The sequence below is a fragment of the Pelophylax lessonae genome, assembly GCF_965119305.1.
Source record: "Pelophylax lessonae genome assembly, chromosome: 6".
In the NCBI taxonomy this organism is placed as follows: Eukaryota; Metazoa; Chordata; class Amphibia; order Anura; family Ranidae; genus Pelophylax; species Pelophylax lessonae.
The window spans coordinates 266,537,059-266,553,963 of record NC_138773.1 but is presented as its reverse complement, the minus strand read 5'-3'; the positions used below and the strand labels follow the sequence as shown (position 1 = coordinate 266,553,963).

Genomic DNA, 16,905 nt, shown 5'->3' with positions numbered 1-16,905 from the left:
ATTTCAGGGGTTTCTCCATATTAAAAAGGTTGAGAAAGACTGGTTGATGCTAATAGTGCAAGCAGCTTCTTGCACCTGTTTTCTTTAAACTGGTTTCTGTATCTGTGAGACCCATTAGAAGCAGAGATGTATAGTAACTAAGTAGAACTACTTCACTACTGTACTTAAGTACCGAAAGGCGGTATCTGTACTTTCCTAGAGTAGAATTTTTTTCTCCTACTTCCACTTTTACTTCACTACATTTTTTCGATGATTTCAATACTTCTACTCCAATATTTTTTTTTTTTGTGCTGCATAGTTACTCGTTACTATTATAAAAATTATCACTGCCAGAACAGTAGATGGCAGGTTTCATGAAGCTCAAAACATGTGCATTATCAGCGCATACGAAAATAAATGCTACGGTATAAATAAAAGCTGCATTTGAAATAATAAAAAACAATATGATGTTCAAACTTTTGACTTCTTTCTTTAATAACTATATAACACAGTACTTGTACTGTTACTTTCAGTACTTGAGTAGCATTTTTTTTTCAAAACTACTGGTACTTTTACTTTCAGTACTTGAGTAGCAAAATTTAAAAAAAAAACTACTTGCAATACTTAAGTACAAAAAATGTTGAATACTTTAGTACTTCTACTCAAGTCACTTTTTGATCGAGCACTTCCACTTCTACTCAAGTCACTTTTTGATCGAGCACTTGTACTTTTACTCAAGTATGGGTTTCGAGTACTTTATACAACTCTGATTAGAAGGCAGGGTCAGGCTTTATGCTGGTCCTTAACCTTTCCTAATTCCTAAAATCTAATCTCATACTCATTCTGTGAAGAAACTCATTCCATCTTCTCAATATTGTTAAGGAACTTCTTACAGAAACAAACATATAAAAATACATATTAATAGCAAGTCTCAGTTAAATGACAGAAAAAACTTACCCTTAAAATATGCTCTTCAGCTCTTTTATTGTCTTTAGCCCCCCCGACTCCTGGTGAAGCTGTCAGTCCTAAAACCTGAGGAAGGGGAACCATTTCTGCAGAGCCTTCTGTCTTGCGAATTCTCTGATTCCTCTTTTTCTGCTTTATATAGCGTAACATAATGTTGTTGTAGACCGCATCCTTGATAGTGTGGTGGCATTCATCAATGATAAGTAGGGAGAAATCTGAAAAAATGCAAACCACATGGAATGACTGCAAATACACCTATAGATTTCAGTTTTTGCTCCATTCTTCTTTTTATTATTATCATTAATTTGGCAAAGGAGTGTAAAAGGTACCCATAGACATTGGCCAATGACCTTTTTATGGTTATATCAGGCAAGGGTTCACATATCTATATTTCCACACAGCTCTACTCCCTAGTCTGCTTGAGGAACAATTGGTTTTGCAAAGGGGTTTCTTCTCCATAGGAACCACAGAGCAAAACTTTAGAATGATTTGTCAAGATTCTGATCAAGGGGGAGTCCCCTGTCTCTATCAGCTAACATAAGTTTGGGGGAGAACTTGCTGTTTTCACTATTGTTCCACTTCCAAAGAGCTGACAGCATATGCCCAGCTGCTCCTCAGCTCTTTTCCAACACTTCTCTTCTCACAATAACAAGAATATTTGGGCAGCAGAGTGTTCCGGTTTCTAAGCTTGCTCTGACTCCGCTCTGGAGGTGGAAGATCAGATTATGCATTCACATCATCCGACAGTCAGAGTTATATAGATGACATGCACCTAAAGCCAGCAAAATCCAGATTTTGACCTGTCCGATCAACAAAATTCACTTGTAACTTTGTAATATTATGGTCTTTATGACTCGATATAATTTCAGTGGCTTGTGGGCAGGTGCCATCTAGTTTCTCCACTGCAGGTGGTGCTCAACCACAGCAGCAGTGCAGAGGGAGAGTAAGTCAGGAGAAGCATGGTTTCTTTATGGTTTTCTGGATCACTGGGGTATTGATCTGGTTGAATGCTGACAGCCCATGTGACTCTAGTGGCCATCTTGGGTCAGGCAGAGTTTATTTAAGACCCTGGCTCCTAGGTTTTGGTGCATTTAGCATGTGGGTAGTGTAGAGACAGGTCACCCATTTGTCAGGGACAATACTAGTGCTAGGGTAAGGTTCCAGATGAATAGGGAAAGCATAGGGATACTCTTCATGGAAAATTGCCCCACTTGGGCTCAGATAGGCTGCATTCCATCCCTCAAGACAGACCCTGTCAGCTTGGGCTTAGACCTGTTGCGCTACATGCTGCTGTCATCTGAGAGTGTTCTTGGTTGGGCTTTCTTCCACAGGGCTTAATGTGAACTATTTTCCTTTTACTTAAATTGCATCTGAACTGAGTGTGTTTTATTGTCGCAGCACCGCGCTGCATGCACCCAATTATAAATAACTATAATTATTGATAAATGTTATCAATCTCAAAGATTAAACCCTTGCAATGCATGGCCTACATTAGACAAGCTCAACTGTCTTGTCCAGCTTTTTCTCCTTCTCTATCTGACAGGCTAGCAGTCATGAGCTTGGGCGTGTCCAGACTGGGATCCGAACCCACATGTGTGGGCCTGCTGGAAAGCTGTCACCTGTACTGGCCAATCATCTGCAGCTGGGGTATTCCCACCCCTCAGCCACACGTTTACCTGCTCCTTTGTATATGTGCAACTGTGCAGAATGCCCTGACTGCAGATGATTGTCCCGTACAGGTATTGGCTTCCTTGCAGGCTCACATGCGTGGTTCCTGAGTCCCAGTCCAAACACCCCCATTCTCATCACTACTGGTTAGCCCCTTTTAATAGTTTAGAAATTGTAGCCACACAAGCCACGTCAAGGTGAGGGGTAGAGAGGCCAAAAAAGCCTCACGGCAACCTTACCCACTGCGTGCTTACCCACTGTGTGCTAACCCACTGTGTGCTTACACTGTCACACTATACCATTCCACCAACAGAGCTTAAACTGTGCATGGAAAGCAAGAATGAAGACCCAGATGGATTGCTCTGACAGTTAGGGCGACAGTCTGGGACCGTTTATCATAATCAGGCATGTGTTACTGACAGGTGATGTATGTCAAGCGAAAAAAAAATTTTTGTCAGTTTTGGATACAGTGGGAAAGGATTACAACTGGAGTAATTGTCATGGTTGACATACTCCATTGTTGCACTTTTGTAAACAACATTTACTTAAAAAAAATAATTAATTAATTAAAAGGTTCTTGATGTTACATTTTAAATGTTTGTATTTAATTTGCACTGAACATCAAGCCTTTTTTTTATTTAATTAAAAAGAAATAAAATTGTGTACTCGTAATGTATAATGCCACATTTTGTGTGTCCACTGCTGGTGGAAGTGTGTCAACTTTCTGTGGGTCCCCTGTGGCTGGAATTAGACCCCTAAGGTTAGGCCCCTGAGGGTAGTATTGCACCCCTTTCTGTGGATGAAATAGTACCCTATCCTGTGGGTGTTCTGTGGATGGAATTAGGCTCTCAGTGGGTGGAATACCCCTTTCTGAGGGTTTGAATAGGCCCCTCTTTCTTGTACCACACTGGTTACCGCCACCAAAAGGGTGGTGTTAAATATCGCACCTTTTTTGAGTTCCTGTTTCGCTTGTGAATTGGGCTTAACAGATTACCGCATGATTTTTTGCGATATTAACTTTATTTATTTAACTTAATTTTTTCTTTTTTCGTTGTTTTTTAGCGCCAATTTGTTTTTGTTTTTTAAATAAATTGGACTTTATTTACCACATGCGATAACTTATACAAATAAGTAATATGATACCTTTACCACATGCAGTAAAGCTTAGTGAATTGACCCCATTGTCCTCTAACCCACCCACTCTCCCAACCTACCCCAAGGCCTTCAAACAGTAGAGACACAGAATCCAACACAACTATTAACAGTATCAAAGGGTATATAAACAGTGTGCTGCATAAGCTTTTCTTGTGACACTTTACACGTGCTTTCAAATCAAGACAATATAATAAACAGCCATTAAATATATTTCAGTATACAATAAAAGTACTTATATGCAATCCTCTTGGCTGAGGTTTGGTTATCTGTTTAAATAGTTAATAGCATGTGTGCCTGAGCTGTCCAGGTTGCAGCGTATGAGCCCCTACATAAAGTGTCACAACAGAAAGAACAGTACTCTGTGGACAGTAGGCCCAGTAAAGCCCCGTACACACGTACTGATCGTCGGCCGAACGATCGTCCGTCTTTTGTCCAGGGCTGTCATGTCGGCTGAAAACTGCAAAAGACTGCACACGAATTTTGTCGGCCAACAAAAGCCGACTGCAGAAGTGATGTCATGTGATGGTTAACTTTCCTTGTCTTTTTTCTTTTCTGAGCATGCCCAGTCTTGCTAATCTGCTGTCTGTCGGCCGAAATCTGTACTGACTGGCGAAAAATCGGCCGTTCTGGTGACGGCCAACAAAAATTTTAAAGTCTGCATGACAGATTCTGTTCGGCCGAAAATGCGCTGTCGGCTGTCGGAAGCATCATACTAACAAGCCTACAATTGGCCGATCGGTCGTCGGCCGAATATTTACGGGCAACAATCGCTACGTGTATACGGGACTTAACTGAACTCAATCTCTAGCTGATAGTACAACAGTAGAACAATGTAGGGACTGCCTAGACTACCCCAGTAATCTGTCCATTATGAGTGCTTGAGGTTCCAGTCCTGGGGTACCCAACCAAGGTTCCCAAAGCTTGTCACATTTTTTTTTGGACATCCTCGCTTGGTGCATGTGTGTGTGTGTGTGTGTGTGTGTGTGTGTGTATATATATATATACACACACACACACACACACACATATATACATATGTGTCCCTTTCCTGGGACTGGACCCCTCTCACTCTCCGCTGGTTCTCGCCACACCGGATCCCCCTCAGCTCAATTCAGCACTCTCTGGATTCTCCGGCAGCACCCGAGACATCCATCTCCTCTGAAAAGAACAGAGACGTCCTCTCCCTCCTGGGACTCTGCTTCCCGCCAAAGACAATGAGTTATGCTCTCCCTCAAACTTATACACACTCCCAGAATCCTTTGCGGCAGAATCTGCAGAGCCAATGGGGAGACCCCCCTCCCAGCAAACACACATGGAAGCCATTACACCCTACTAAAAGAAATCATGGCCCTGCTGTTAGGCAGACAAAGCCCACTATACATTTACCTAGCACCTACCTGTAGGGTGCTACATCAGTATAGCCCTTATAATGTAAAAGGGACTTAAACAACCTCCACATTTTCACTAATAGGGATAACAAAGGGACTCTAATACAGTAGTGTAAGGGGTACACGTTAATAACATGGATCTGCTAGAATGTATAACTTCAACTGAAGCAAACAACTTGTTTCCATCAGACACAGACTGGTTCATTTCAAAATTTTGCATAGGGCATACGATTATACTGTATTACGCCTTATCACCTGCATAAACTCAATCCAATGTCTTCTCTGGCCTACTGGAGATGTGCTCACCTGACAGCGGATTTTATACATGTGTTCTGGGATTGCTCAGCTATTTCGCAATATTGGGCTGCAGTTGTTGGTATTATCAATGCAGTGGCAGGCACCTCCTTTACACCTTCTCCTAGGATCTGTTTGCTGGGCCCAGGGGAAAAAAATAGTTCCCACCATAGCAGAAAGAACCCATTTAGGTCTGCTTCTATTTTATGCCCGGAAGGCAATTGCCTTGAGCTGGAAGAAGTCCTCTCCCCCCACAGTCTGGTTCTGGCAACAGCCCACCTCGCCCATGTACAAAGATGTTTATGCCAAGAGGGTTTTAAAAAAAAAAAAAAAAAACGTGTGTGGCTGAAGTGGATAGGAAACACCACCAATGCCTCAACGCCTGATGCTGTTTTATTGTATTTTGATGACTAGTCATCTGCTCTGGTATACAATCCTATGTTTAAATTAATATGGTATGGGACATATTCAACTTTTTCAGTAACCACACCACCTGACTAAGGGTCTTATATTACTTCTGAAACGTTAATAAACAGAATAAAGAAAAAAAATGTTGCTTAGGATTTCTTGTTATATTAACCTTATAAGTAGATCAACAATCTGTATGTGCTGTGCACATGGGGCATGGGCCCTGTAAAGTCATCTACTGGCAGGAGTGTAGACTTGTCCCATTTAATTGTCAAGCCTGAAAAGTCAGTTATTAGGTCCATTACAGCAGACAGGGAGGGCTGCGTATCTCAGAGGAAAAGTAAAACTTCATCAGCGTATAACGCTATTTTCTCCTTCCCCAGTAGTGCATTAAAAGCCAAAAATAATTGAGGGGGATCTAACTGCTAATGCCAGGGGCTCCATAGCAAGAGCAAAGAGCAAGGGTGAAAAGGGACACCTCTGCCTTGTCCCCTAAGATAGTGAGAATAGGTAATTCACTATCCAATTTACAAATGAGAGATCAAATTGCAAAACTGCTAGTACCTGCCAAATGCCTTGGCAGTGTCGAGGGAAAGTAGGGCCCTCAATCCCATGGTGTAAGTTGGGACCTGTAGGTTCAAATATACTCAGTTGATATTCAGACTAGTTGACCTATCTGGTATAAAGCCAGAATGATTCGGGTGGACAATACTTTGTATAACTTTACTCAGTCTAGTGGCTAGTACTCAGGCCAGTAATTTAACATCTGCACAATGTAATGAAATTGGCCTGTAGGAACAGGGTTGCAATAAGTTTTTCCCTTCCTTAGTAAGGACAAATATAGAGTCTTCAATCATGGAGGAAGGTAATGTCCCTTCTTCATCAGCCCCCATGAAAACTTTAAGCAATTCAGGGAAACAACACTTCCTCGTTTCGCTTAAAAACATCAGCAGGCAGGCCATCTGGCACTGGGACCTTGTTATTTGCAAAATTTGCAACAGCTAATTGGAGTTCTTCCAACCAACCACAATAGATTTTCAGTATAATATATTTTTACGTACTTGACAGACTGACCCCTTCTTCTTTATTTTCAGTTGCCTGGATCAATGAGTTTTCCAGTATCTGAGCTGTGCATATGATGACATCATTCTCTTTCACCACTTTAGGAAAAGAAATCTTTAGCGGGGAATCTCCACTGATTTTGGTGACTTTATAGGAATCTTTTAGGTATTGGTGAAACTCGTTTTTGAAATGCTGCTCAACCAATGGAACCTGAATAATAGAAAACAGTAAAGATTATCCATGTAAGGAGTTGTGCATTTAATTTTTAAAATTTATTGTATGTTGAACTGTATTATGTTGCACAATTTTTACCATAAATTTTGTTATGTCCTATTTTTTTAAATTAAATTTTATATTTAGATCAGTAGCCACTAGAAGCTACACCAATCATGTCAGGCAATACAGAATATAAAACCCAATAAAGCCCAGCACTGAACACTGCTTAAAGTAATTTGGTGGACTATAGTAATAATAAACCATCCAATAACAGCCACAAAAATGGGTGTTCTTTTCGGCTGCTGAGTGCCCCCTGGATGAGAAAGAAATAGGACAAATAAATCACAAACACAATAGAGTGCACAGAGATCCCCTTGAATTGAAGCTAATGTAAAGAAGGGTGAATCAGGTAAGTATTAAATCCAAACAGGGTGGCTTTTTGATGCCACTTAGTTCATAGTGCACAAGTCTCAATACAAGAAATATTGTAATCACTAAAATGTCCACCATGTTGAAATGTTAAAACAATTCCCAAAGTACCAGTGCAATTGCAGTTAGGAAAACAAGGATTTCATGGTTCCTGATTTATCACTGACACTGTGCAATGATGAAGCTCACATGGCCCAGCAACTGCGGGAGAACAGGAAGCCACTATCCTTTGGTGTCTCGGAAGGGAAAAACCGGAAGCTGCCAGTCCACAACAACAGGATACAGGAAGACTGCTCACAAGGATAGATGTGACATAGATTGGTCTCCTAGACAAGGTGTTTCAGGGTGTGACCCCCTTTGTCAAGTCATAGGGAAGGAGACCCTGAGCAAGGATTAAAAAGAGTGGCAGCAGGGACTGGACCACTAAAAAGCACATTTATGAAATCAATAAGAACTGTGGCAATATAGTCACTATCCCTACAGGGATAGCATGCTCCCTACACAAAGATCAAGCGGTCAAAGACAGCTCCCCGTCCAGACTAAAGATTGGTAGCTAGCAGGACTGGCTTTCGATCGTGTGCCCTCTGTGACAGTGGTCATATGATCATTCATCCTTCCCAGCCCCCTGGCACTCAGAACCATTTTAAGGGATGCTAGGATGAGCAGGACGGGGGTAACACAAAAATATAATTAGTGAAAAAAAATTAATTAATTAGAGCGGAGACTGCGAGATAGGCCTTCCCGCCCAACATCAGTGCCTGACCTCACAAATGCCCTTATGGAAAATAGGTCAAACATTCCAATAGACACACTCCAAAAACTTGTGGACAGCTTCCCCAGGAGAGTTGAAGCTGTTAAAGCTTCAAAGGGTGGGCCAACTCAATATTGAACCCGACAGACTAAGACTGGGATGCCATTAAAGTTCATGTGGGTGTAAAGGCAGGCGTCCCAATACTTTTGACAATATAGTGTAGATATATATGTATGTATGTATACAAATATATTAAAATGAGTTCATTTTTACTGAAAGAGAAAGACATAAATTGCTGAATTAGTCATTTAACATTTTAAAATATAACCACAGTGTCAAGGAGTTCTAAAACTAAAAAACAAAAATTCAATACCTTGTTGACTAGAACAATAGCTTTTGCTGGCAAGCGTTGTGCCCGTCTCTTGTCCAGATGGTCCCTGGTGATGTACACAGCCACTCTAGTCTTCCCACTTCCTGTGGGCAAACATATAATAACATTCTCGCCTTCCAAAGCTGGTCTGGCCACTTCCAGCTGGTATTCTCGAAGGGTCATTTCAGGAATGGGAGAAGCTCGGTCTGTGCTCTCATTATCTGATACAAAAGAAAAATGTTCCTTTAAACAACTATATTTTTTATATTAAACATAATGAAAGGGATATGTTTTACCTGGCAAAGAATTTGCCTTTGTGTCCATCCAGTTACAAGATTTAAACAGCTCTGCCATATTGCACAGCCCTGTCTGGCAGGACAGATACCTGATTTTTGCCTGTTACAGTTAAAGCTGAAGTTTAGGTATGACACTTGACATAGCTATGTTGGTCCAGCTTGTAAGTAAGTATATGCCATACCTGTGTGATCCCCATGGAAGTTGAAAATCGCTGTAGTAGGCACCGCTACTACAGTGGTCCAAACTAGTTTCTGAGTCCCATGCTGAACGGCTGCCATGGTGCTAACTGAGCAAAGGAGGTTACCTGCTCGGCATGGGTAGCATATAGAGAACACTCTGCATTTTCTCAATGACTGCTTATCATCTTCAGAGGGCACATGAGTGGAACAGAGGACAATTATGGGCTTTCACCACCACTTGGACAAGACTTAAAAAGGAGATTCAGTCTTTAAAAAAAAAAGAAAAAGAAAAAAACTAAAAGTCAGCAGCTACAAATCCTATAGCTGCTGACTTTGAATAAATGGACACTTACCTGTCCAAGGATCCAACGTCTTTCTTACCTGGGCTAGTTCACTATCTTCGAGATTCCCGGCACCGGCATCCTAACTGTGGGCAGCCAGCTGTGCAGCTTTCTGCATCACAGTCCTTCCCATTGCACAAGCAGTGAGCGGTTACATGTCAAAACTAGGTATCCGCTCCCCATCCCCCACCTCCAAAATGACTTGCCAAGTTAGGCAGAGGAGGGAGGGAGGATGTCTTAAAGCGGTACTTCCTCTTTTGGGTGGAGCTCCGCTTTGATGATGGATCAAAGATGTGATTTTCTATGGACTTGCAAATGTCAAAATGGGACAGATCCTTGGTATGTATGGCTTTTGTAGTGAGAATGAATAAGCTGGTCAAGAAAGTGGACTTCTACCTGCCACCCATCACTCTTGTTTCCTTTCCTTCGTTTCTCTTGTAGTTAGAATTTGCCTATCTGTATACAAATAAACCCTTATTTTAATATTCAGTTATTCTTCATTAAAGTCAAGGAACCATAAATAGAACACATTCTTCAGCCCTGACCTCTACCTGATATTGATTCCTTTTTGTTGCTTACCCCGACCTCTTTGCTTGTCTTGCAATGCAGAGACCCCATAATTACAATGATACGTTTTGGGTATCATTATTTATTAGGTTCTGAGACACAGATATAGGAATCATTGTAAGTTTTCAGATTTTCTGGAAAGACATACTCTAGGTTGAAGTTATGACCGTGCTTAATAGTGTCAGAAGGATCAGAATTGGTGTCATGACCATGCACATTACATGCTAAGATGGTTCTTCTCCACTGTGCATTGACATTATCTTCCATAATGTGCACGTGTCTGGAGATGAAGGGTGCAGAGTATCACTCCCACATTGTGTACTGTAGGCTCTACATGACTCATCCAAATAGGTGAGATGTGGCAATGTTATGCACTGTTAAACAGATTTGGAAAATAACCATTCGTATCTATCACTAAAACTCTTCCTCAAAGAGAATTACAGTCACGTTAATTCACATTATTATCTGTTGTTTATTTTCCATTTATCATTTGTTTTAACAATTCTGTCCCCTTCTTTATTTTCTTTACTTTTCTAAGTCCTTCTAATCCATCCCATTTTTGCAAAAACTACTGGCTTCCATGTTGGATCTAATCAATGTTATGGTAGTGGGGAAGTACATAAAACTGCTTGTCAGTGCCAGTCATATACAGTACAGGCATACCCCGTTTTAAGTACACTCACTTTACGTACACTCGCGAGTACGGACACAGCCTGGTCAGCTTGGCATGGCATTACTCCCAGTTTTTAACATTGGCGTCTATGGGAAATCTTGGTCAGCTTGACATGGCACTACTCCCAAACCATAAGTGACAGGGATACCAAACTTGGGGAGCAATGTGAGGGGACCCAGGACTCCAACATATCCTATTTGTGGCCAGCCAGCTTGCCTAGGAAATGAAAAAAGGTATTGCTTCACTTTAAGTAGCTATGGTGGCTTTCAAAAGACTCTTAGACTTACATCTCAAGGATCAGGACATTAAGGGCTATGTGAAATGATTACAGCCACACACACCTACACAGGTTGAACTGGATGGACTATTGTCTTTATTCAACCTCACCTACTATGTAACTATGTAAGTACATTTTCGTTTTACATACATGCTCTGGTCCCATTGTGTACTTAAAAGCGGGGTATGCCTGTATACAGTATATAGTAGAGCGCACAGGTGTCCCTGGAGAGAATTAACAATATACAGGGAAATCTGAATACTTTTTTCAACAAACGGCCATAGTCATATTATATCTGAACTGTATAACATTTTAGATGTAGAATTACACAGGGTTGATGATTTACCCCCAGCACCCATCTCAAGTACAAGACCAATAATAACCAAGCACCAGCACTATCATGTAGGAAGAAGAGTCATGATTCATATGCCCCCTTTAACTGGAAGTATTGGGTATTTACCTAACTCAAGGGCTTTTTTTCAGTGGGAATGCAGGGAAACACACCTCCAGCACAGAATGTATTTTCAAAGGGGGCTGGGGTGTGCTGGGTGGTCCGTTGATGATGACTGCTGGGTGGTGTCTTTTGTTGCTGGAGGGATCTGCCATTGCAGGGGATCGATTGTTGCTGGTGGGGGATATTTTGCTCTGGGGTTCTGATGTTGTTTTGGGGGAATCCAGAGTTAAGGGGGGAAGAGTCTACTGATGCTGGCTGCTGGAGATCTATTGTTGCCAGCAGGGGTCTTTTTTTGCTAGGCAGATCAATTGTTGCTGGGATGGTGTATTGTGTTCCTTGGGGGAGGGATCTATTGTTGCTACGGGGGGTCTATTGTTGATGGTGGGATCTGTTGTTGCTGGGGGGTGTCTAGTATCAATAACCAATTTTATACAAATTACTTAACACCACAAAATTATATTTGGCTTGTATTTGTACTTGTTTTCTGTAAAAGGGGCGGTACTAGGAGGTGGCGGAGACAAGAGTGCTTGAACCTGTTCTTTGGGAAAAAAGCCCTGCCTAAGGGCCCGTACACACGATCAGAAAATCGCATGAAAACAATCCGCTTTTGAAGCGATCATACGATAATCTGATCGATAGTACACAGCTTTTGAGTGCTGATCACACCAGTTCATCCGATATTATCCAATCAGACAAGCACAAAATTTTTTCTCAAACGATTTTTGTTTAATCAGTACTGTTTTTGTCCGAAAATACAATACATTATATCACTTCCAAATTTTTGTTCTATCATATGAGAATTTTCATAACTCTAGTAAATTTTCATTTTCGATATGAGATAAGCATTCGTCCAATAATCCAATAATCTCATTGTATGTACCAAGCATAACTCACCAAATGGAGCAGTGGCGGAGTGATCGGAAGGTGAATATGGATAAGCAAAACTGAAAGTTTTTGCTATACCAAAATGTCCATTGGAAGTACTTTGGCACAAACTCTCCTTATTAAAAAATGCATTGGAGTCAAAAAGGAAGATGGAATTGGTTGGTTTTGGTGATTTTAAGGGTAAAATGGGCTTTCAATGACTCCAGAGGGTTAGGTAAGCTCATTTAAACATGAACATGGCTTTTTTAGAAAAAGTATTTATTCCTGGATTCACATGCATACACTTCCCCATATTCAGAGGCACCAGATACTTTTTGGAAACAGTGAAGAAAGAAGGAACAGCCCGTGGAACTGTAAATGAAAGAATAACTGGGGAATACTTTGCTCTGCAGCGACAAGGGGACAAGGTGACATGGTGTCTTTTAAACCCCACTTTTGCCTCCACTCTTTGCTCCCAACCATCTTCTTTGCTCACCTGAAGGTCTCCAACTCATAATATATGCTATTTTATTTTATACTTACTTATACTTTTATGAAGCCTTGAAGCTGATCACACCATTCTGCTGATCACCCATTCCCCTTCTCTATCAATAATAGGAGCAGTGCTAATAAAAGGATATCAGTGGCACTCTCTGAACCCTTACAAGGTAAATGCAGAGTGCTGCGGTGGTGACCCTCGGGGGGCATGTTTATATGCCCTGCACCTACAGTAGGTTCTCAGTCTTCCAAGTTAATTACTGCTTTGTGTCATTTAACATAAAATACTGTGGATTAGAAGAGATACTAAGGGGCACATCTCAGTATTTAAGGTAAGTATTGCAGAGCTGTTTTTTTTTTTTTGTAGGCTGGGGGCCCAATTAAAACATTTTGAATTTAGCCTGGAGTTGGGTTTTAAGACACATTCTGCAATAAATGTAGTTTAGTGTAGTGTAAAAAATATGAAATAGATATGCACTCACTGAAAATATATTAAAATATTTCTTTAATGGTGTCACGACAACAGAATTTTTATTAGCATATTGTCACTTTCATAGCCAGGTATCAGGATGAAAGTGTTAATTTGTTATTGTAAGTAATTTCAACGGCTCTTCATTTTCCTTCTCTTCTGTTAGGTTCTTCTGACTAGAAATATCAACAGATTAACCACTTGCCGTCCATAGGCCATTAATAAATTGCCTGGAATTCAAGTGGTCTAAACAAGTTTATGGCTTGTTTTGACCATTTTTTCAGCTGGCCCCTTGCTATTTAGTAGAAGCCATCCGGGGGGGCTGTAATGCCACCCGATCACTTTTACTGTAACATGATTGGCTGGAGTGGTGGACAGTTGAAACATTAGAAGTCGAATAGCCCGATATTTACAAAAAGAGAACCTGTCATCTGCCAATGCTATTACACAGAGGGCTTGTTTGCAATAAAGATGAAGCTGAAGCTACATTGGTCCATCTATGTATATGCCATACCTGTGGGATCCCTGTGGAAGCTGAAAATCACTGTACAATGATCGCCGCTAGCCTCCAGGTCCCATGTCAAGCAGCTGTTCTGCTGCTTAGTGAACACAGGAGGTCGCTCATTCAGCAAGAACACCAGTCAGAAAATACTTTGCATTGCCTCAATGAATACAGAGCGTTCTCTGATTGAATAAGATGGAGATTATGATGTCAATCCCCTGCCTCTTCACCTTGTCCAATCAGAGAAAGGTTTGCATTTAGCTTGGACCAATTTAGCTATGCAAAAATATGCATAGCTAAACTTCAGTTTTAAATTAAAAAAAAAAAAAAACAGGTTAAATATGTGAATTATGATAAAGAAAAAAAATAACAAAAAAAAAATCCCCAACACGTGTGAATGCAAATGTGTGCATAGGATGTGTACCTGTCTATGAACAGTGATTGTACCACATGTGAGGTATCGCCACAAATGTTGGAGTGAGAGTAAAAATTTTAGGGTCATCATTTACCATTAAAGGCTAATACACACTATAAGAAAATAGGGTGAACATTTTCCTCCACAGAATTTTCGTACGATTTTTGTAAAGTGAGTACACAACTTTCGACAAAAAATTGTCGAAGGGACAATCGCCAAAATTTTTACAGGAACAAAACGAACGGTTTTCGTTTAATGTGTACAGTTTTTGCACGATTTTTGTACAAAAAAAAATCAAAAAAGAATTACTGTGCATGATCAGAAACAAACAACAACAAAAAAGCCTTTGTCGTACAAGAATTTTCATACAAATTTTCATTCATCGATTTCCGATTTACTGTGAAACAACAAGGAAAATCGGACTATTATTCGCCTGATTTTCTTATAGAGTGTACCCCATTTAATTTATAACTGATAACCTGTAAATCTTATTAATCGTGACCTATGGACCATTTTGGGTACCGTAGCTTTTCGCCATTTCGTGGGGGACTGCAATTTTAAGGCTTGGCATGTATGGCATTTATTTACTTAATGCAATCCCAAATTTTATATTTTATGACAAACTTGGGAATTATATTATATTTAAGTGCAGTAAAATTTATTTTTTTCCTGAAAATAAAGATTTGATAATTAGGTGTGCCAATATCGTGCAACATAAAAAAATTTAAATTGCCAGCATTGTATTCTACAGGGCCTTTGCTTTCAGAAAATATATTATTGTTCCAGTGTTTTAAGTAATCTTCTAGCAAAAAAATGCTGATTTTAAAATGTGTGAGAACATTTTAAAAATTGCTTAAGATGCAAAATGGTTAATGTAGCAAAATATGAGTTTCCTGGATAGGCTTCCTTACTGACGTGTAATAAATTCTGGGGTCAAATGAAACCTCCAGAATCAAAACAGAAGATGCTGAAGTGTATGACATGGCATTTATAGCACTAAGTAAAAAAAATGGCTATAAATAAATGCAATGCTGAGTAAGCAACCACATCCACAAGCGAGAACAACATGTTCCTGCAAGACGAGGAAGAATGTGGCAATTAGGCCGTCAGTATCTTGCACATAACAAAAGGGGACTTATGTAGATTTAACTGTCCTAGAACTAGAATCGCATCAATAGTTGGGTTTTTTTTCTCTTCACGGTTACATCTGAAAACTGTTCAACATGAAACAGACGCTGTAATTAGATATTTCTTCCATTTTATTAAAGCACGATTCCAGGAATGGATGAAAAAAACTAAATGCTTTCCATTGTATATTTTTTAGATTTAATTCCAGGTAAGGATATTTTACATGCTGTAGTGTTATATTGGTCCAGCCTGGACCAATGTAACTAAGTATAAACCATACCTCGCCAATGCTTCTGGAAGCTGGAAATCACCAAAGTAGACACTACTACTCCAGTCATCTCCAACTGCTTCTGGGTCCTACGGGGAGTGGCTGCCATGCTGTATTCTGAACACAGAAGGTTGGCCGCACAGTACCAGCACCATTCAGAAAATGCATTTTCTGAATGAATGTAAAGTATTTCCTGGTTGGACTAGGTGGAGAGGCTAGATGGTGCTGTCATGCTCTCCACCTCATCCAATCAGAACACTTTGCATTTTCCACTCTCTATGCCTGCTTCCATAGGTACAAAATTGTCCCCCATTCCCATAGAATAGCAGATCTGAAATTGAGAAAGATGATTGCTCAGAGATCTTCCAACCCCCAAACTGTAGTAAATCTATTGCCACTGCAACTTTCTTCCCAACGCAGCCGATAAATGAGTTAACTGCATTCGTGGTGAAAGGTTATTTTTCTCCTGCTTCCAGTGCCTCCAACCCCAATATTTTTGGAACTTAAGTGAATTCAAATAAATAAATGGAAAAAAAATGGATGAAGAGCCCAATCACATGTCCAATCGTTCTCCAATCGCAGGCTGTTCTTTTTTAGCATTATGCTGAAAATTCTGCAAAGGATACCACAGGCTCTATAAAGGAGCCTACATTTTGTAAATGACTCGTAAAAAGCAGGAGCACTGTGGAGAAAACACTGTGGTATCTGCTCTCTGTCATAAATGGGGGTCGTATTTAACCAAGTGTTAGGCATGTAGTTCTCCTTTTCACCATCTTTAGTTTCTTAAGGCGAATCTTCACCCTCAACATAACGTTCCTTCCTCTCCACCCCTCCTCTACATGAAAAGCATTGCTTTTTTATTTTTTTATTTTTTTTACCTTTTTCGTTATGTAAACTGTGCAACCCCACCATTCCCTCCATATCCATCACTCACATAAGCAGATGATGTGCATAGTACTCACTATGCACGTTAAATATGCCAGGAGGCATTGTCTTTCATTCATAGGGGGGAAGGGGGGAGGCCTAGTGGGCATCTTCAGAAGGCTTGCCGGCTGAACCCGGAAGAGCTGTTGGGCCTCTCAATGAAGACATAAACAACATAGCAGTGCAGAACTGAGCAGTAGCAGACAATAAGAGGATCTCAGCAGGACAAGGATGGATCTGCTTGGGTTGGGGAGTATCTGATCTGTGCAGAAAACACTGCCCGGTAAGCAGGCATAAAATAATTTGCGGGACGAGGCTGAAGGTTCACTTTAATTGGAATTGTTTTGCAGGGGAAGTGCCCCC

The 16,905-nt window shown here is 40.5% G+C and overlaps 1 protein-coding gene across 1 annotated transcript in view; it reads right to left on the bottom strand.

Moving 5' to 3' along the window:
• Nucleotides 1-16,905, bottom strand: part of IFIH1 (interferon induced with helicase C domain 1) — a 58,356-nt gene that overhangs the window by 15,592 nt on the left and 25,859 nt on the right. Inside the window, exons 6-8 of the mRNA XM_082261007.1 lie at nt 8,690-8,907; nt 6,920-7,130; nt 937-1,160 (exon numbers count right to left, since the gene is read on the bottom strand). Coding sequence (XP_082117133.1) covers nt 937-1,160; nt 6,920-7,130; nt 8,690-8,907 — 653 coding nt within the window. The remainder of the gene's footprint in view (nt 1-936; nt 1,161-6,919; nt 7,131-8,689; nt 8,908-16,905) is intronic.